The sequence below is a fragment of the Homalodisca vitripennis genome, chromosome 8 (genome assembly GCF_021130785.1).
Source record: "Homalodisca vitripennis isolate AUS2020 chromosome 8, UT_GWSS_2.1, whole genome shotgun sequence".
NCBI classification, from domain to species: domain Eukaryota; kingdom Metazoa; phylum Arthropoda; class Insecta; order Hemiptera; family Cicadellidae; genus Homalodisca; species Homalodisca vitripennis.
This window is the reverse complement of record NC_060214.1, coordinates 11,947,966-11,969,648: the sequence shown is the minus strand read 5'-3', so window position 1 is coordinate 11,969,648 and position 21,683 is coordinate 11,947,966. Positions and strand designations below refer to the sequence as shown.

The following is a 21,683-nucleotide window of genomic DNA, read 5'->3' as shown; positions in this document are numbered from 1 at the left end:
TTTATTGTAAACTGCGTAGAAAAATAAAAACAAAAAACCGCGAAACAACCGTAATTGAATCTTTGAAAAACTCGGTTTCTTATTTTAGAATAAAAATGAGACATACTCGCCAGTTCAGGTCATACCAAAATACAAGAGGCTGAACTAGACAAATTCGTACAGAATTAAACTACGAGAAATTTAAAAATGAGATATTATATTATATATGACGTTTTATATGATTTAGGTTTTTATCTCAATATTAGGTACATAAAAGGATAACAAGATTACGGACATTTTCCGTGGTTAAAATAAATTATGTAATGAAGGTACAACATAACGTTTCGAGGTTTGAAATCTATCCTCTTCGTCAGGTGGGGAAGGTATTAATATTTACAAAAATAAAGAACATGAAGGGAAAGAAGAGGGTTCAAACATATCCAAAACCGTTGAACTCTTTTCTTTTCCTTCGTTTCTATATTTTTGTATATATTAATTCCTCCACCACCTGACGAAGAGGTAGATTACAATCCTCGAAACGTTGTGTTATAGCTTTTCTTATATTATAACGATGGCAGATGTTCGAAAACCTGTTATCCATTCAAACCTTCCAAAACAAACTTTAAACTAAGAAACACGTGTCTATATGTCACTTTTGTTTCATAAACATTAAATTTTATAAGTAGATGTTTCCACCAGTAACTTGATGTCTCAGAGCTGTTTCATCTGTGACCTGTGACACTACATCTCCACTCCTCACCTTCTGACGCTTGTCACAGGAGTGTTCCTGGTGCCATACTTCCTGGTGCTGATACTATGTGGAGTGCCGCTGCTCTACATGGAGTTGGCCGTGGGGCAGTTCACTCGTCGAGGTCCCATCGGCGCCCTCTCCCAACTCTGCCCCATCTTCAAAGGTAATTCTAACTGGCCAGAGGCTCTTTTTTGGTGTTTTTCAAGATGAGTTGGATACATTTTCAGTGCTAGTAGTTGATATTCGGTTTCAGCTGAACCTACTATATAATTGATGGCTCTTTTCATATGCGTGACAAGCAACTCTAAGAAAACATGTTAATAATTTATACTCATGTGTACATAAATATGAGCGAGTTGTGAAACTAGAATCATTTAGCAACTAGTTTGGTGAATGGTCATTTGTGAGTGAAAGCAGGGAGAAATATAAATTCTTCCTTTGTGATCGAGCACCTCTCCCAGATCTAGCAAATACTCCGTCATTACTGTTTGTAGTTGTGTCTACAAAGCGTTACAATACGTTTGATTATCTGACCAGACAGACATATGTGCAGTAACTAAGTAATGATTTTTGTATGATGTATTGAGAAAATAATAAACGCCCATCCCTGACTCTAGAACTAACATAACTATTTTTTTCGTTCTCTTGAGACAAGAAGCTTATAAATTGCACTTAGTCCTGTAAGAACCTTAGCGCTGCTTCCGAAGTGACAGGATATTCAGGATGGGTAAGGTTAGGGAGTAGGGGCCGCCTCCTTTCGAGATCCATGAGGAACAATTAGGGCACTAATCTCAAAGTCATGTCCCCTCGGAAGAAGGGGAGGCCAGCTCTGAACTAGCCTCCAGTCAAAGCAGGCAAGGGGTGGCACACCCTTGTCGAGGCTAGCAAGAACCTCTGATAGTCAGGGAACGAACTCCACCAAATTCCAACAGTCATCTCCCGCAGTAGACTAGACCTATCGAATTTGTCCTTTCACCCCAGAATCTCGACATTTGCTGATGTGCCACTCACGGACATCCATAGGGTTACCCAGATTCAAGTGACACATGAAGCTTTTGTTGTCCCCAGTGGTAGGTTCCACTTTATAATCTTGATAATGTAACTTATAACTATTGTTACTTAATATATTTGTCACAGCCGAAACCATTTGAATACAAGCGAGCTTTATTCCTTGGTAACACATAGGATAGCTTTTGAAAACACCATTTACACCACAATAACTTTCTATGCTCTCAACAAAGACTCAACACTGATTTTTGCAATGAAATTTGCGTTCCAGGAGCTGGTCTGAGCAGCGTGATGGTGTCTTTCTTCATGGCGACCTACTACAACGTCATCATCGCCTACTTCCTGTACTATCTGTTCACCTCTTTTCGCGCGAGCGCGCCCTGGTCAGACTGCAGCAACAAGTGGAACACGCCGCGATGTTGGCAATCCTCACTCAACACCTCCCGTCCGAACTTCTCCGTCTCCCCCTCCGAGGAGTTCTATGAGTAAGTTTATACTTTATAACAGAACAGATACGCCGCGCGCCGTCCAAAAGCAAAGTCTGAGACTGGGCAAAATGCAGTGCAAAATGGAAGGTAAAGTAATTTCTTGCCTGTATTCGCTTTCTTGGCTCTAGCCGACAGAGTTCTCACGTTAAGCACAGAATGATCACTACTTTATCACCAGTGTACGTCTGATTCGTCCTACTTGCTAATTTGTGACATTAATTTTCAATTATGGATAGAATTTCACACTTTATCTACATACAAATAAGTGCATCTCAGTATATATTATGATTACCCTGATATTGCATTTAAGTATCACCATTCTTTGTTTGAAGGTTATTTTTGACGATGGAAAGATTGTGAAGGAAACAGGATTTTTTCGGACATTTGCCATCTTTCAGTGAAACAATAAATCATGCTAGATGAACCAATTATTTTAAGAAAGAGATTTTAATAAGCTCATCTATACCAATAATAACAAAAGGGCCCATTCCTGACCCCCTTCCTTTTTATTTCCACCATCTTGTTTTTGTCTGCCGTGACGATTGCCATCGGCTAGTACCCTCTGGTCAGTCGTAGGTTGTTGGTAGACGAATGCAGACGTATTGTGACCTGTATTCTGTAGTTCAGTTTTAATGATTAGTGTTGTGTATAGTTTTTTATTAAGTGCATGTTTTTAGAGTTAGTGAAGTTGAACAAACAACATGGTGGTTGTGACTCCTGACTTAGGCGTGCCACAACGCTTTGGTATGATTTGTTTATTGTAACCTAGTTTGTATTAATTATTATGTTTTAGGTTAGTTATTACCTGAAGAAGAGATCAGATTGCAGATCTCGAAACGTAGTGTTACTGATTTATTGTTTCACTGAACGATGGCAAATGTCCGGAAAAATCCTGTTTCCTTCATCACCATTCTAAAAAAAACACGATTTTCATCCCCTTGGGGGGGGGGACCCCTGGACTCTCTCTCGATGAATCCGCCTCTTATGTCAATTAAGTTGTACCTTCGATGCGTTGTAAATAAAGACAAGTCGTCTATACACGTTTGGATGGGATTTGTGTAGGCATACGAGCTTACAACATTGAAACGCGGCGAATCCTTTACAATGGAAAAGAAATTAACATCTGTCCAATAAATTCTGTATTTCATTCAATGCTAATTTATGTTTCCGATACTGAAGTAATTAGTATTTAATGTGTGCACTGACAATGCACAAATGAACACCCCGTGAGTTGTACTTTACGACTGGTTTTACGATGCAACTCATTCTCATTCTCATTATGTGGGTTGTTAATTAATATTGAGAGCGAGAAGTTATGACTACACGGCCAGCATTAGTGTCACACTACTACTACCAATTACTTTATGTGCTGTATTTCGAAAAGATTTATGGCTGAAGGATTAGACTTGTTTTTATCTGGGCATATTTACATTATCACAGTATGACAATTAATAGTCGACGGCATCCAGTGCTTTCAAAATATTGATGAAACTTAGATGGAAGTATAAACTTACATAGATCGTTGCTTTTGCATAATTCAACTGTATATAGAAATGAAACGTTTATTCTCTCTTCACAATCAATTAATTGTAACAAAACAACAACAATATTATACTTCTATACCTAGTGTTTGATCAAATAACGTGTTAACTAATTAGGATGTGTTTTTATATTATTGAAAACAAATGTTATAATAATAATAATAATAATATTCTTTATTGCAGGAAACAATTAACAATATATTGTATTGCAAGCGTCATATAGAAATAAAAGTCCTAATCTAATAACTAACACAATTAATTTTAATTCTGAGTAAAAAAATATTCGAATAAATTTAAAATAAAAATTACTTTTTGGATATGTGCCACCTGCCGCCGTTTTCTCGATAGTGGCCAAATTTTCTTGGATATCACAAGGGGAGTTGGAATTTTTTTAAATGTTAGTGAAGACTATCCCAGCGACCCATCGCAAACTCGTCAACTGAGTAAAATGCTTTGGAAACTAAGAAGTGTTTTAATCGAGATTTAAATTGTTTGTGGTTATTGACGCATTTGATCTCTTCATAGGAATTATTAAACAAAACAGCCTATAAGCTGCTGCAGAACTGCTGAGAGAATAAATACACACGCAAGAGAAGATAAATTCTTCTGTTTTTGCGTGGGAGTCACCAGTATTTTATATTTTCAATTTGGAATTTTATTTTTGTCTCCTGTTAACCTGGGCAAACACGCACGCGCGCGCGCACACACACACACACACACACACACATATCCACACATACAATATGAAAACATATGCTATCACATGTAATATCATTACCGTATCTATTCGATCGTATCTCTCTTGAGGCAACTACTTTTGAGGCAAAAATAATTTACGCAAAAGTAAATTTGTTTATAACTTTATTTTTTTAAATAGATTTTTTACTTATTATTTAGAGGAACATATTACCTTACTTGTTTGGTTATTATTATTATTGTTTAAGAAAAATGTAGTTAGTAACTAGTTTAATACAGAAAACAATTGTTCCAATTGATTAGTATCATGATTCAAGAGCCAATCCTTGACACGGATTTTTAAGGTTTTCATTGTGGGTGAATTTTTAATGTAAACAGGTAAACTATTGTAAAACTTGGGTCCGAGGTAGATAAAAGACTTCTGCAGCAAAGAGCTATTAACTATCGGTGGCCTGATCATGCCGATCTGCCTGGTAATATATCCTCCATGTGTTGTTTGCAGACCAACAGTTACTCCTGGATTACCACTAATTTGGAAAAATAACCATAGCACTTTAAAAACATATAGATGCCGCAGTGGAAGTATTTTCAGCTTAAAAAACAATGGAAAAGCATGTTCACGTCTATTTTTCCAAAAAATAATTCTGATGAATGATTTTTGAATAGTTGTAATTTTCTTTAAATGTGATTTAAATGTACTGCCCCAGCATGACAGACCATAGTTTAATTTAGAATGAACAAATGCATAATACATTTTTATTAATACATCGTCGTAACAAAGTCGTCTAATAAAATAAAATTTTCTAAGAAATACAAGTAAATATGTGCTAATTGTTTTTATATGTACTTTCCAAAGAAGGTTTTCATCAATGTGGAGTCCCAAGTACTTCACAGTGTTGCCCTGAGTAAGGGTGACACAATCACATTGATTCTTCTGTTGACAACTCAAATTATGGTACTTCAAAGGTTCATCATAATTGAAAGTTTGAGTTAATGAAAAATATTTATATATAGTGATTTCTGAGCATTTAATGCAAGTCCATTGTTACTAAACCATAATCGAAGATAGTATAGATCTTGTTGTATATAATTCCACAGAAGTCGTTTAGTTGGGGCACTATAAGATAAAGCTGTATCATATTATCTTCCCTATGCTTCCTAATGTTTATATTGTCTTATTCTATCAAATAAAGGTATAGAGAGCCGGTGAATTACGAGTTCTATATAACTAAGGTTCTACTGTCACAGACAGCATTTATTTGAAACTGCGTTATCTCTAACTCATTTCCAAAGGCCGACATTTTAGACCGTACACAAACGGCTCTCTCTAAACAGTACAGATTCTTCTGATCCCATGTAAATATAAAAGTAAAAAAAAAAAAAAAAAATACTTTGTATATCACCATCAGATTTTAATGTTATGGACATTACTTTCGTCCATCATACTTATTTTTCATTCTTATGTTTATTACGTAAATTGTTACTATTAACATGTTTCTAGCCGCAAAGTGCTCCAGTTATCAGCTGGTATTGACAAGCCCGGGTCAGTCCGATGGGAGCTGGCAGCCTGCCTGTTCCTCACCTGGGTCATCGTCTACTTCGCTCTGTGGAAGTCGGTGAAGTCGTCGGGTCGAGTGCTCTACTTCACCGCGACACTGCCATTCGTCCTGGTGCTGGCCTTCCTCGGTCGCTCACTCACGCTTGAGGGCGCCGACAACGGGCTCCAGTACTTCTTCAAGCCCCAGTGGGTTCTACTGTTGGACGCTAAGGTCGGTGGTTGTCTCAATTCTTTTTGCTGAACCTGTTGGAGTGCCATTAGCTGTTCTTGTTCCGATCCCTGTTCGGGCGCCATCAGCTGTTCTTGTTCTGACACTGTTCGGGCGCCATTAGCTGTCCTTGTTCTGATCCATGCTCTGGTGCTATTGGCTCTCCTTGCTCTGATCTAGTTCGCCCACCATTAGCTGTCCTTGCTCTGATCCTCTGGTGCTATTGGCTCTCCTTGCTCTGATCTAGTTCGCGCACCATTAGCTGTCCTTGCTCTGATCCATGTGCGGGTGCCATTAACTCTCCTCGTTCTGATTGCTATTAGCTGTCCTTGCTATGATCCCGTTAGAGGGCCATTAGCTGTCCTTGCTCTGATCCCTGTTCAAGTGCTATTAGCTGTTGTTGTTTCGATCCCTGTCCTGCTGCCATTAGCTGTCCTCGTTCTGGTCGCTTTTAGCTGTCCTTGCTCTCATCCCTATTCAGGTGCCACTAGTTGTCCTTGTTCTGATCCCTGTTTGGCGCCATTAGCTGTCCTTATTCTGATCCTATTTGGGTGTCATTACCTGTCCTCGTTCCGATCCCTGTTCAGGTGCCATTAGCTGTCCTTATTCTGATCCTGTTCGGGTGCCATTAGCTGTCATTGTTCCGATCCATGTTCGGTTGCCATTAGCTGGCATTGTTCCGATCCTGTTCGGGCGCCATTAGCTGGCATTGTTCCGATCTCTGTTCGGGCGCCATTAGTTGTCATTGTTCTGATCCTGTTTGGGTGCCATTACCTGTCCTTGTTGCGATCTCTGTTCGGGTGCCATTAGCTGGCATTGTTCTGATCCTGTTCGGGTTCCATTAGCTGTCCTTATTCTGATCCTGTTTGGGTGCCATTACCCGTCCTCGTTCCGATCCCTGGTCGGGTGCCATTAGCTGGTATTGTTCTGATCCTGTTCAGGCACCATTACCTGTCCTCGTTCTGATCCTTCTTCAGGCTCCATTAGTTGTCCTCGTATAGTATACTTATGGTTATAAAATAGACTAAAAACCCGAATTAAGTACCTAGTTTATTTACAAATTTTGTTTAAAGGCCATTTTGTATTTTTTTGTTTTATATTTTAGTTTTAGAAATGTCATATTAGATACAAGAAACGAACTATTGACATACTGATAGTGTATTGTGATAACAGAGGAACACAGAAGGCACGGAGCAAAGTGCTGCTCTTATCAAAGGACAATCACAAGCTGGACTGACTTTACTTTCATGTTTTAATTTTTGTTGCCCTGCCACGATACTTGAAACTGTGGCAGTGTAAATTCCGTTTATGTAATTTGTAATGTGCACTTGTATTATTGATGGAATAAATCATCATTCATTAACTTTCCATCGCTGAATCTCTGACTCTCGTTTGGCCGCAGGTGTGGGTGAACGCAGTGGCGCAGAACTTCAACTCCATCGGGATCTCGTTCGGGTCGGTGATCTCGTTCGCCAGCTACAACCGATACAACAACGAGATCCTCGTGGACACGGTGGCCGTGTCTGTCATCAACGCCGTCACCAGCCTCATCGTCGGCATCTTCGCGTTCGCTACGATCGGCAACATCGCTCGCGAGCACAGCACCAACATCGAGAACGTCATTAACGACGGTGAGTATCTCGTCAGTCGTCATAGATATCGGTAACTATCGTCACTTGGTACTCGCCATTGTATTCTGAAAATGATCCAGAAATGTCAGTATTTGTAGGCATCTATGTCAGAATTTTATACCTCTTGGTAGACCTGAAACTATTGGGGGCCCACATTGAGCATTTGGCTTCCAAGCGTCCATGTAGTGGATGTTCCTGCTGTCCAGAGTTATAGTACATCATAATACATTATGTTACATATACTTATTTTGCTCTTTTCATTCTTATGTTACAGTGTTTTGAGGCACCTCTCATAAAATTAATAATATTCTAATACACATAATCAGGTGATTCAGATCATAAGTAGAGTTGAGTAGGATAAGTAGGGATAGACTTTGCAATGGGATAAGTTCACCACTTTACGTGGAATATCAGAGTTTAACCACAATTATCCTGTGTGTATTGGAAATTTGTGTGGTTACTTTTAAGAATATCGATATTCACAATACTAGATGGCATGACAACAAGAGATTTTTGGCCATGACAACAAGACAGTTTAATGTTTCCTTAGTAGTTAAGTTTAGTTTGTTTATTCATTTATATTTGTTTCCTTGTTGATATTGCTTTTGCTTAGCTCTTCTTTTAATATGGGGTTTTAACATTCTTTTTAATTTTAATTTCTTCTACTTTGCTTTTTAAATTTGATTTTTAAGCTAGAATTTTAACTTTAACTTATGTTTTTTAACTATTGCTGGCTATTTATCTATTTGTATTAATAATTTTTAATCGTTTTACTATCACTATCTCGTTATTTTTTGTTCATTTAGCTGTTAATTTTGTTGTACTGTTGTGTGTTTATTTATACATTTTATTACTAACAATTCAACTCAAGTTTTCATCAAATGGAAGGAATGGACACATGGTGGACTCTGATTATCTAATTGGACAAATAAAGATTGAATTGAATTTTCTAAAATGAGTGTAAAAGCGATTTTCAAAATATGTCAAAGTAAATGTGTATTTAATGTACTTGATCTATTCATTTACTTTCTCATTTCGTTCGCAGGACCTGGGTTGGTGTTTATACTCTACCCCCAGGCCATGGCTCATATGCCCTTCTCCAACTTCTGGGCCGTCCTCTTCTTCTTCATGCTGCTTTGCCTTGGCCTCAACAGTCAGGTACGAGAATTACAGTTTAAAAAAACTGAGAGATTGAGACTAACTGAAGAAATAATACAGCAAGATGTGAACTTTCCCCAGGAGGGTTCACTTCTGGCTGGTTTATACCTTAAAGTTGAACCACCATTGAGCACAGCAAAAACCGATGTGTCACTTACATCTGGACAACCTTGGGGATGTCCAGGAGCGGCACATCACTAACCGCAAATGTCGAGATTCTGGGGTGCAAGGCTAGTTCGATAGGTCTAGTCTACTGCGGGAGATAGCTGTTGGAGTTGGTGAAGTTCCTTAAGAGTTAAAGGCTGTTGCTAGCCTAGACATAAGGGCGTGCCACCCCCTGCCTGCTTTGACTGGAGAGGCTGGTTCAGAACTGCCTTCTCCTTCTTCTGTGGGGACATGACTGAGATTAATTAATTCTTCCTCGTGGATCTTGACAGGAGGCGGCCCCTACTCCCAACCTTACTCATCTAGAATATCCTGTCACTCCGGAAGCAGCGGAACGATCCTTTTAGGACTAGGTGTAATTTCTAAGCTTTTTGTTCTAAGAGAACAAATGTGAACTTCTCCCATTAGGTTTCATTGAGGGACCCCAAAGTATAATAGAAGAGAAAATGAATTGGACCACTCTATAGCAATAAAATATTAGACTCGATATAAGTCATAAATGGTTTTTGCCGGAGCCGTTCCATTGTGATAGGTATGAAATCCTAAGATAACTGCCTCATCAATTTGGAAATCCTTTTTTAAATTTAATATAAAACTTTAGAAATTTGTTCTGTTAACACTTTCACTGTGACTATACCTTTATGTACATATACATATATATATACATTATGCAGGCACGTTCTCAGTCCGATTTTACAACAATTTTACTGTACAAGTGTGGCGAGACATGGCGGGGCCCGCCAAAGCGGTGTACGGCTGTGTGTCATCCCTAAAGTATCAACAGCACTCAGTGTGTTGTTAACAGATTTTGGTTTTATACACCAGTTAGTTCACCATCTTCTAAACTATTCCGATAGAATATTTCAACAAATAGTGTTATGATTAACTATTATTAAACGATTACTCAAACAATGAGTGCCTAAAGAAGGTTTAACACCATTCTTACATTTTTGGGAAGATCATAAAATCAGTTAGAAAGTACGCAGAATTTCTGTAATACATTTCTAACTATGATCCACTCATACGACTCCGTCATTTTTATTATTTAAAGAATTAAATAATTGTAATTAAATATTGAATTCCAAAACTCTGTATAGAAAGTGCTAGTTTTATAATTTTTAGCCAACCATTTTCTGTCTTTTTGTATACAGCATGTTAGTTTACTAAGCAATACTCTAATTATATTAAACAATGTTTTGAAAGGACATTTGTTATTGTTATATGTTACAAAATGTATAACACAACACCTGAGTTCAATTTCTCCTGTCTGGACTCCAAACAGTTTTTGGGTACGGTATGTTAGATCACTTTTCTTTCTCTTCTTTTTTCTTTCTTTCTTTTTTCTTTGTGTACTAATTATTTTCTCACCCGAAGAAGAGGATAGATTACAATCCTTGAAATATTGTGATATACATTTTGTAACATATAAAAATTGCAAATGTCCGAGATCCTGTTATCCTTTCAAACCGTCTATCGTAAATACAGAATTTTAAACAAAGATATGTGTTGTAATAGGGAGTAACCACGTTTTTCAAACTGATGTTTCTTTGTACTAGATTATTTTCTGTTTTGGTTTTAAATTTTCAAATACAGTGGTATGCCTAATGTTACATACAGATACAATGTAACGAGTGTGTGTATGTGTGTTGCTCAGTTTGCGATAGTGGAGGTGGTGGTGACTTCTCTCCAAGACGGGTTCCCCAACTGGATCAAGCGGAACCTTGTCTGCCACGAGATCCTGGTCCTCGTCATCTGCTTCATCTCCTTCATCTTCGGGCTGCCTAACATATTTCAGGTACCTTCGCAATGATCAGTCTCAAGCAGAACAAATAGTAGAGGCAGAATCTTACGTATAAATTGTTTTATATTTTTTGTATCCGTAGACTACTCTGATTCCATATAAATCAGTTTAAAATGTTTTCGAAATATCTAAAATGATGGAGAAGCAAATACATGTACATACATGGAAATCTGTTGTATATAAAGACAACAAATCAATTATTCATGGGCAGTGTTTCCATAAAAATAATAGTTTAAATTTTTTTATGGCAAAAAATGTCTACATTATTTGATTTTATACAAACTCATAATGAACAAATTCTTTTTAACTAGTTAGAAACTATACTAATGAAGTAATCGAAGAATTTTAGCAGAATAAACACAACAGAACTCTGTAATATAATATTTAAAAATTTTACAAAACTATTAATCCATATGTGTAATAATATGTAAACTCCTATTCTATGTTCAATGTCTTGAAAATAACTAGGATTTTCAGGACATTTTCCATCGTTCAGTGACACAATACAATCAGTAGCATAGTTCGTGATACAATACAATCAGCAACATCGTTCATTGATACAATACAATCAATAATACTATGTTTCGAGATCTGATCTCTTCCTCTGGGTTAATAACTAAACAAATGCATGGCTACAGTCTAGGTTAAAGTAAAGATCTATCTATATATTGTAGTCCTGCATTAGTTTAGTCATTTACCTGAAGAACAGATCAGGTTGCAGATCTCGAAACGTAGTGTTACTGATTGTATAGTATCACGAACGATGTTGCTGATTATATTGTATCTCTGATTCATGGCATATGTCCGGAAATTGCTGTTTCCTTCACAATCCTTCCATTGTCAAAAACAAACTTCAAATAAAGAATTAACAATGTACACAGGTAAGTCCAAAATTGATTTTATAGAGAATTAGGTTCTCTGCTCGGTTAATTGTGACGTCCTGAACCCTTACCTGTAAACTCCATGAATGAAAAAGGCAATTCATTATAACAATTTAAACTGTAAAAGTGAGAAAGATATAAATGAGTTAAAATTTCCATTTTACACCTAATTGTCGCAGAACTTATTTTGAAAACTCTAGTCACCTTGTTACTCTGAATTTTACTCTCCTCAAGCAAATCCTTAAGCTTGAGTACAGAGCAGATTGAGGCGTCGTTGTGAGGGGAAAGCCTTTTACCTCAAATGTGTTTAGTCTCACTCATTGTGATACATCCATAATATTAAAAGTTGTAAAAACTATTTATTAAATACCCCTAGCTTTATAATGTTAAATTTCATTTATATTTTAAATTGTTTAACAGTTACGAATAATATAAAATTATACTAATTTTCTTAAAATGTGTAGAAAGTACACATTGGATAGTGTCTCTCTTACAGTTGGCCAAGCGATCAGTAGAAGTGCTGAGCCTAAGCTAAATGTTAGAGCTGTTTGTGTTAGATATAGCTATTATAAAGGAGTAGGTGTAAAACATAGTGGCATCAAGAAAAGGTTAGAATAATAACTGGAAAATGTGCTAAACACATTCAAGTCAAACCATAAGTGACTTTAAATGTAGTTTCTATCTGTATAGGAACTGCACTACATCTGAATCTAGCTTCGGCTCTGACATGGCATTAAGTTTTCCCTGTCACAAAAGAAAATATTTTTCTACAGATATTATTAAATAAAAGCCTATAATAAGACCAGTAAGGTCTTAGCCTTTGAGGTACAGGATGTGGCCTTAAACTGTCCATTAGCAAGTGAATGATTGATTTTTGTGTGTTCCAGGGAGGAATATACTTTTTCCAACTGATGGACCACTACGTCGTCACCACCACCATCATCTACATCGCTCTGTTCGAGGTTTGTTATAACTAAACACGATACCACCATCAAGGGCATATTTAGCACAGGGCAAACAAAAAACATTGAGCTTTGGGGCTGCTTGGCAAACTCAAACTAAAGGGATATAATGTAAACAAAGTAGACCCCAAGATAGAGCCCTGAGGCACTCCATAATTTTCAGATTGCCAGTAGAAGGAACCATTTAAATATAAAGACTGTCTCCTGTCACTTAAATAAAACCTAAAAAAATCAACAGTGACTCTTTCAAAAGAGTAAAAGGGCAATTTGTCCAAAAGAATTTCATGCGCTCAAATGTTACAAATTAGTATACAATTCAAAATCAAAGGATTTTTGTAAAAAAAAAAATAGTTTCGACACAAATGTGGTGTATGTCATTTTTATAATATTTTAGTGGCTCAGAGTTGTGAAATTTATCACAATCACTAAAGTACTCGTATTAAAAACCTGCTTTATAGTTGGTAGTGTATACATGTCCATTGACCTCATGTATTGTTTGTTTTCAGTCTATTTATAACTCACAAGCTGAAGTTATTTTGCAGCTGGTGTACTATCAAATAGTTACATATTTTAATAATTGTTTAGGTACATTATAAATAATTAGTGATAGCACATTGTTAATATTGTTGACACACAAGCATTCCTGAAAAATTCCTCGGTTGAACTGTGGTTAACAGTCGATACCGAACTAGCAACGTCTCACTGAGCTTCTGTGGTCGTCTTTACCCGTGATGATGGAGAGCAAATGGTTACTAATTATCTAAAGTGGCAGGTAAGAGCACCTTACAGTTTGATGGATTACTTTGAAATTAGGGAAATCCCAAATCCCACTGCCTCAGCAGCCAGCTTTCCTCATTGGAATCCCAATTTCACATTAAGTACAGTGCGTCCACATTCCTATCATCTATCTCCTTTGTTTTTATTTTGTTCAAGTAGGAGAAAGAGCTGAGAAACCTTTCCTTGCACTTAGTCCTAGAAGGACCTTTGCACTTGCTTCCACAGTGACAAAATATTCTGGATGGGTAAGGTTGGGGGCAGAGACTACCTCCAGTCGAGGTCCATGAGAAAGGATTTTGGGTTATCCCAGGCACGTCACCTTGAAAGAAGGGAAGGCCAGGCCAGCTCTGTACCAGCCTCTCCAGTCAGATCGGGCAGGGCACAGTACTTCATCATGTCCAGACTAGCAACACTCACTCCAACAGTCATTCTCCACAGTAGACAAGACCTATCGATCTACCCTTCCACCTCGATCTTTGCCGCTCCTGGACATCCACAAGGTTGACCAGATCAGTTTTGCAGTACCCAGTGGAAAGTTAACCTCATCTATTCAGAAGTGAAACCTCCTGGGAACCAGTGTTCTTAGAAGAATATGGACTACAAGAGAAAGAGGGTGTTTAGATGTCAAGGAAGTGTAATTTACTGTCATAGACGTGTAACTATAGCTATGGAATTGTTTGCTGCCAGGTGATAGCGATATGTTGGATGTACGGCACGGATCGCCTGTCCAGGGTCATCCAGCACATGACGAACCACTACCCCTCGCTGTACTTCCGCTTCTGCTGGCTCATCGCTTCTCCCTTACTCATAACGGTGAGTAAGCTCTATGTATAGCGAGTATCACGTAGCGAAGGTGATGAACTGAACATAACATCTAACTTGGTGTGTCTTTGTAGAACGATACGTATTTCTGTGTCTGTTAATACATGTTTTAACATGTTTAAAACTACAAAAGAAAATCAAATAAAATTGGATCTGAATGTATGTTAATGTCTGTAAATTTAATAAAACAATTTTGAAAAAAACTGGATGAGATTGACAAAATTATTTTTTTTTAACTGATACAAAATTTTTACTTTTATTATTAAATTAGATTTTCCAATTTCACTTGAACAATGTTTTTTTTTTACTATTTCTTACTTTTCATACTCTACAAAAAATCTTTGTACAGACAATGTTGTTTTCCAATAAAAATTAAAACTTTTTAAAAAAACATAACAATAATTCTAAATTCATTTTGTAAGAGAATGTATCGAAATAGTTTGTACTTAGTTATGAAAATAAAAATTCAACAATCTATAGTGTAACAAGGAGTAGTATGTTCATTTTTTTTCACTAAATACAAGTAGCAAAATATACCATTTCTCCAACATTTAATTGAAAAGTAGAAAAATAATCTTCAAAATATGAACTAGATACGGAAGGAACTGAATTGTCAATGTTTTCTAACGAGTTAATAGAAGCATACTACAGGATAGAAGCCACAGTTTTCCCAAACCCCAAACCTCAACCTGTAGAATGCGGGTGCAATGTGGCAATGTGGGAATGTAAGGTGGAGAGAGCGTAACACTGTGAGAGAATACAGACTAGTGTTTGTTACTATAGGTTATTAAACCTGCATGAAATATTGCATCCAATGAATAATGGAAGTATCCGATGGAATAAAAAATATTCATCTTTTTGATATTAACCCATTGGCTTATACATATTTTTACTATCAGCTCAACTGGAGTTATCCTATTAAAAATGCTAAAAACGTAAGAGTTTTGTTATATGTTTATAAAAAATTTATTTTTCAAGTTATTTGGTTATATTTTTACATCTTTTTGGATTAACATGAAATGGGCTTTAATAATAAATAGATAGTGATATATTTGGTCATAATTTAAAATAATAATGCTGTACAAAATTTTTTTACTCAAATAATATAAAATAAAACACCCCATTGTTGCTTTTATTTTATTTGAAATGTATTTCTCTACCTAGCAATACTAGAATATGTGTATATATATGCATAGTTTGTCAGAATAAATGTTTTTTCTAAATACTGAAAATTCCAAGAATATTGATTTTTTTCTCTTATAGTACACTAATATTCTTATAGTAACTTATTATTCATTTAAATTTCAATTAATTGTAGTATTGCAGTTTTTTTTATGTGTTACAATAATATTAGTCTAATTTATACTAACATTTGGTTGAAAAAGGAGTTTAAAAAAAAAATGATTTAGATGGCGCTGTACTTGTCACGGAACGGTTCCGTGATATAAATTTTGAGCCCAGACTAGCTGTCACGGAACCATTTCGTGATACAAGGCCAATGGGTTAAACCATCATAATAATATACCAGCTTACTGATTCAGTATTTAAAATTTCATGTACATATCGCATTATATGTATTATCATATTACTTAGAGCAGATTATGTTAATGCAATTAGACCAAATTAAGGGAAGAATCCATATTGAAGCCCAGAAAACAAGCGAAGGGTTGTTTAAGAACAGTAAAATTATCTGTTACAGCAATAATTTCAAAATGAGAAACTTTGTGGTTGGAAATGGACAAATCGTTTTCTCAGTTTTCAAATAAAGACCATCACACTGCTTCACCCCCTCTCCCCCTATCATGACAACTTCTTACTATTTTGATAATGACAGTAAGATTCAATACATGTTGCTAAAAATAAGTACGGAAATAATCTTTTTCATCAGACCATTTAAAGAATTATCAGTACTGCCTCATCACATAGACGTGTGGTGGGCCTGCAAATGGATTAAGATCATTGAAATAAAAAATGAACAATAAGGGTCCAAGATCGACTCTTGAGGTATGCCTTTCGTAACTGAATTCTGTAACACTCCGTTCTTTGTCGGAAAACCTTTATTTACATAAGCACCACCACTGGAAACTGTATGGTTCTTAACTGAAACCAAACTTGGCAAGAATTCTATTTAAAATTCACCTGACTAGGTTTAAACGTTTAGTCCATTCTGATGTAAAAGTATAACATTTACGGTTTTCAATATAAAGAGACAATTCAGATTACAGATATTAGTTTACACAACTTCCCACAGGAAGTTCATGTTTTTAGCCCCTGAGAATATTTGTTTATTCAATCATAACTCTTTGGATTCCTCATTCCGCTGTTACATGCAACTTTAACAGAAGAAAAGTGTACTTTCAATTTTGACCGAAAGAGATGAAAGGCTCAACAGATTTTATCACAAGACTTGTCATTGAAGTCCTAATATATGTTGCAAGTTATGTTACTGGAAATTCACTTTCACTGTTGACCGAAACAGAATATTAACAACTGTTTCTGGTTGGAAAAATATATAACAAGAAAATGGTTTCATGAAATACACTAAAAATACATCACATGTACGAGTATAACATGTGACGTCCTAGTTCACATTTTCAGAGATTATAACAGATTTCTACAAATGGCTCGTAACTCATGTCAGATATGCTGGGTAACACTTCCTGTTGAGTTGTTTGTAGCTTATATTTATGCTCTGGTAGTCTGAAGCATTCTGTGTTCCAGTGTGTGCTGGTGTTCAGTATCGTGGACTACGAGCCCCCGACGTACAACAACGGTAGCTACAAGTACCCGTGGTGGGCAGAACTGCTAGGGTGGGGCGTGGCGGGCAGTGCGCTCATCTGTATACCTATCACAGCCATCTACGTGTTGTGCTGCGTACAGGGCGACTCGTTAGGCAAGGTGAGTCACAACATTTTACCTTGAGAGCCATTTTGTTTTAAAAGGAATTTCACAAACAAAAAACTGTGCATAATTTTAAAGCTTAATACGATGGCCCACTACCACGTGTTCTAAAAAACTAATAGGTTAACTATAATATAAGCAGAATGCAAATTTGGATCCAAATTAAAAAATCGTAACCAAGAAGTTTTAGCCATTTTTCTCGACATAATTAATCAACCACAGATTCTACAACTTTCATGTAATTATTAATTATACCATTTCCAGTTCTTAGAGACTTTCCCAAATCGTTATTGAGCTGATTGAAATAAACACTTGTAATATAAAAGACATTTTTATTTCTTCCACAATTTTAGTTTTTGGTCTTTACAATTAGTTTTAAATTTTATTCTAACCATTTTATCAAATATTTTTTTCTATTTTACACTTGTTTTTCTGTAAACTATTACTGATGATGCCTTAACCGGCGAAAGCTCTTTTAAAAATAAATAAAAATTGTGGAAGAAATAAAAATGTCTTTTATATTAAAACCCGGTGACTTCCATCAATCATACAAAGCAGAAAATGAAATAAAGACTTCAAAATAGTTCACACCAGTCATCATTCACCATAAACATCGTTTTCCAAAACAAACGAGATAATTTCTCAGGAGTTGTGACTGGAAAACTGGCTGCGTGACACGTGTCCACCACGTTGGTCACATTCTTGTACGACTCCGGTGCCTCCTCCATCACCTTCACACACACCACAAGTGATCTTATATACCACCATAACAAATATGTATATTATTTCTAAATTGTACTATATATTGTTGGTTTTTGTTTGCTACGTTATAGATTAAATATTTTTTTTTATCCACAAGGGTTCCAACACAACGCAATAAATCTTCCCTACTCTCTAACTTTTTATTCCCTTGGATTACTACAGGTCCTTCAATATGAAGGAACAGCTGGCTAGTAAGAAATGTGGTTAAAACAAGTATAGAATCGTGTAATCAGATGCCTATTCTGTGGACTTCAAACACTATTCTGAACTAAACACAAAGTAATCCAATATGGCTAGTAACGGTTTTGGTTTCTCAAAGAGGTGCTACTAAATGTCATAACCTCAACAATCTCATCTGTACTCTCATCTCTCTGACACCTTAGCACCGCCCTCGTACTAACAGAACCAACTCTGTTGCCAGAAAATTGTGGCAGCTATGAAGCCTCGGTGCGAGGACGTCAGCGCGGCTCACAGCATCGCAGACCTCGGCAGCGAACTCAAGGAGGTCAGGAGTCTGATGGAACCGAGCACACCGACCCACAAACAACCGAGGATAGAGATCATGAAGAAATAGCTGTCTGGTGCTCAGTGTATTTATGTAGATAGCAGTCGTTAAGTTGTAAGGTTGGCACCACTGGCTGGGCCGTTCAAGCATCACGTCGTCTTAAGGGAGCAACGGATCGTGAGAAGATCGGATGAGCGGTTTTAAGGACAATTTGTGAAATTGACGTCAATGATTTTATGGCTTTTAGTGTATTTAGAAAATAATGGCCAAATTTTAGACACAAGCCAAGAACTTCCATCCGATTTATTAATGATTCATACTGATTACTGGTTAATATTATTCATCGAGCATTCAACAAGTTAATACTCGTGATTTGCAAAATACCCTCTTGTGAATAAAATTTCATGCACGGTGCTAATGTTATGGTTAATGAAATATACTTCCTCAAAAGATGTCAATTTTAATTTTAAAAATCACTTCACTGAGTGATTCCAAACTCAGGTTCCATCCGCCCTTGTGTCACAATCACTTACCAGACACAATTAAGTAAATTTAAATGGGTCTAAATTTAAAAGTCATGCAATTTGAGAGCGAATGAATAAAACTAGTACAAAAACCAGCAATAATCAAAAGTGCAATATGGTAATTGCAATATATATATGAAAAGGTAATGTATAGTACTAATAGATTTATGCTAAAATCTTGTTTATCCAAATAAATGTTGTGTGAAGTTTTGTTTCTTTTCAGGTGAAAAAATTAAAGTGAGTGAACTCTTTTTTTCTATAAATGTCATTATACAAGAGAAAAATTAAGGTGAAGTTTGCAGTAAAAATGTATTTCAGATCAGGTAGAGTGAATGAATTACTGAGTTTTATTTTCAATTTGGAGTGAATTGCTTTGAATTATTCAATATTAAAAAAATTATTCGTAACCAACTCTCATATTTGAACTTTATAACCAATGGCTACAAATACAAGACATGACTAATACATATTATGACTAACTTTTATACTTGAAGATAATAAGTTTCAATTTCTCTGCAAGCGTTGTTACTGGATAAACGAGTTTTTAGTTTCATAGGTTACGAGCGCAAAATGTGAAGAAAGTCTGTGATATAGGAGATCATTAATTTGTGATTAAATCAAAATACTGTATTATATTACATTCCATTTGTAAAAATATTAGGTTCTAAATCTAATTCTGTATTAATGTATCATTTACGCTATGTGTTTATTAACATAATTATAAGCTGGCTTTAAGTCGAATTGACCGAAATCCTATATTCTTGTCTATAATATTAAAATGAAACAATATCTAATGTACTTTTAAAGTTTTTAGGTTCTAGGTTGTTCTTAGCTCCCATGCTCGTAGTATTCTTATGCTTGTGCCGAGGGAATCGACTCTTCTGATTGCAATGTTAATTACTGAGAACCCGACACAACACGCCGTTGTCTGTCCGTCTGTGCGCCAACTCTCGCTAAACAAGTTCTAGAAACTTGAAACACAAATTCCTTTTTGTTTAAGAAAGAACTCTATTGGATTTTGGGCCAAAAGATCAAAATTGAGGTAAAAATAACATTCTACCATCTTTTACATTTGTCTTATAGGTAACTTACTACGATAAGAATGAGAAAAATATACCAAAATAAACCAATTTGTAATCATATGACACAGTTAACACGGGTGGATCAGATTTTCATTACATTCTGTCGGGTCCTTCGATTTTCTGTTGTATCCGGTTATCGTTTTATATAAAGAAGCTTACAGTTCGTTCAAGTAATTTTTCTGCACACAAGTCATAAAATATCTACTCTTTTATGGTTTATATTATTATTTAGTCACATATCTAAAACCAATGTTCAGCCGTAATGCTCAACTAATGAACTACAGTTGCTCATTTTCTCAGGTCGTGCTTTGCTTTAAACATAAACAACGTAGCTTTTTAAAAATATTACAAAAACTCGTGCAAGATTTCTTGTTATTTTGTACAAACAAACTTTTATTGTGGATTATACTTGGTACTATACTCTTTTAATTGTCAAAATTTTTATCCTTATCAATTAACAATTTGTTAAAATCCCCTAGAATCGTTCGATAATTTTCAAGAATACAGCTTGATAACGTTTAAAATTTAAATAGAGTATTACTCTGAAATAAACAGCCAAGTACAATACAATACTACTGACAGCTACCGAAGCTCTTCTGAATATAAAGCAAGCTGCCAAAACATTCCATAGAAAAGACGTTGCCCTTAATGTTAAGAACCCTTTCTAAGTGCCTTGAATGTGCCTGATTTTAAGTTTACATCTATTGATAAAAACATGAGTGTACAATTCAAGCAACAAACAACAATTTAGAACTAAATTTTAAAATATTTAAGGTTTAAATTTTTATTACCAATTGTCTGTCATCAAACTAAAAAATATTAAATAGATTGTTTTTTTTTATTTTTGAATTAATTGTACGAATATTAAGAATTATTTTGAACTTCTTTTACCTGAAGTGTTATAACTAACTGAACATGAAATGTCTTTTATGTAATGTCTTGTTTAGGTGAAATAAAACATGTTTTTAAATATTAGTAAGATAAATAAAATTGAATTTTAAGATACAACACTGATACTGTGTTGTACACTCATTTTTCTATCCCATTAAGTCATTCCATTTAATGATAATTATTATGATATTAATTATTTAATTATTACCAATCAAGTGCTCTTAGGTCGACTAGTGAATTTAGAAATAATTTGTTTGTAAGAAAATTGTTAAACAATCACGAACTGACTGTAAACCAAAAGATAATTAAATTACACAGTTTTTTTTAATCAGTGTTTAATTATTTATCACCTCCCATTTATTTTACAGGTATTCAAGCGTGAATCACACACCAACTGTTGTGTTTTAGGAATTATAAAATAAGAAATTAATAAAAGTATTAGAAAGGTAAGATTTGTATTAGTGATCTCTAACTGATAACGACAAAACAAACAAAAACATCAAACACATCATCGTCATCTACAAGATGGGGATTTATAGAAACTTCAATGATCCCACGATGTGCCCGTATTAACTGGAAAAAATAATTTCAA

The 21,683-nt window shown here is 35.6% G+C and overlaps 1 protein-coding gene across 1 annotated transcript; it reads left to right on the top strand.

Moving 5' to 3' along the window:
• Positions 1-718: 718 nt before the first annotated feature.
• Positions 719-21,419, top strand: LOC124368017 (sodium- and chloride-dependent GABA transporter ine; the record flags this gene model as incomplete). The annotated part of the gene is made up of 10 exons (XM_046825288.1): positions 719-893; positions 2,010-2,223; positions 5,965-6,232; positions 7,632-7,860; positions 8,906-9,018; positions 10,838-10,978; positions 12,753-12,827; positions 14,292-14,417; positions 17,148-17,324; positions 18,511-21,419. Coding segments are annotated over 10 exons (1,671 nt in total), but the record flags the coding sequence as incomplete, so codon positions are not given.
• Positions 21,420-21,683: the final 264 nt, after the last annotated feature.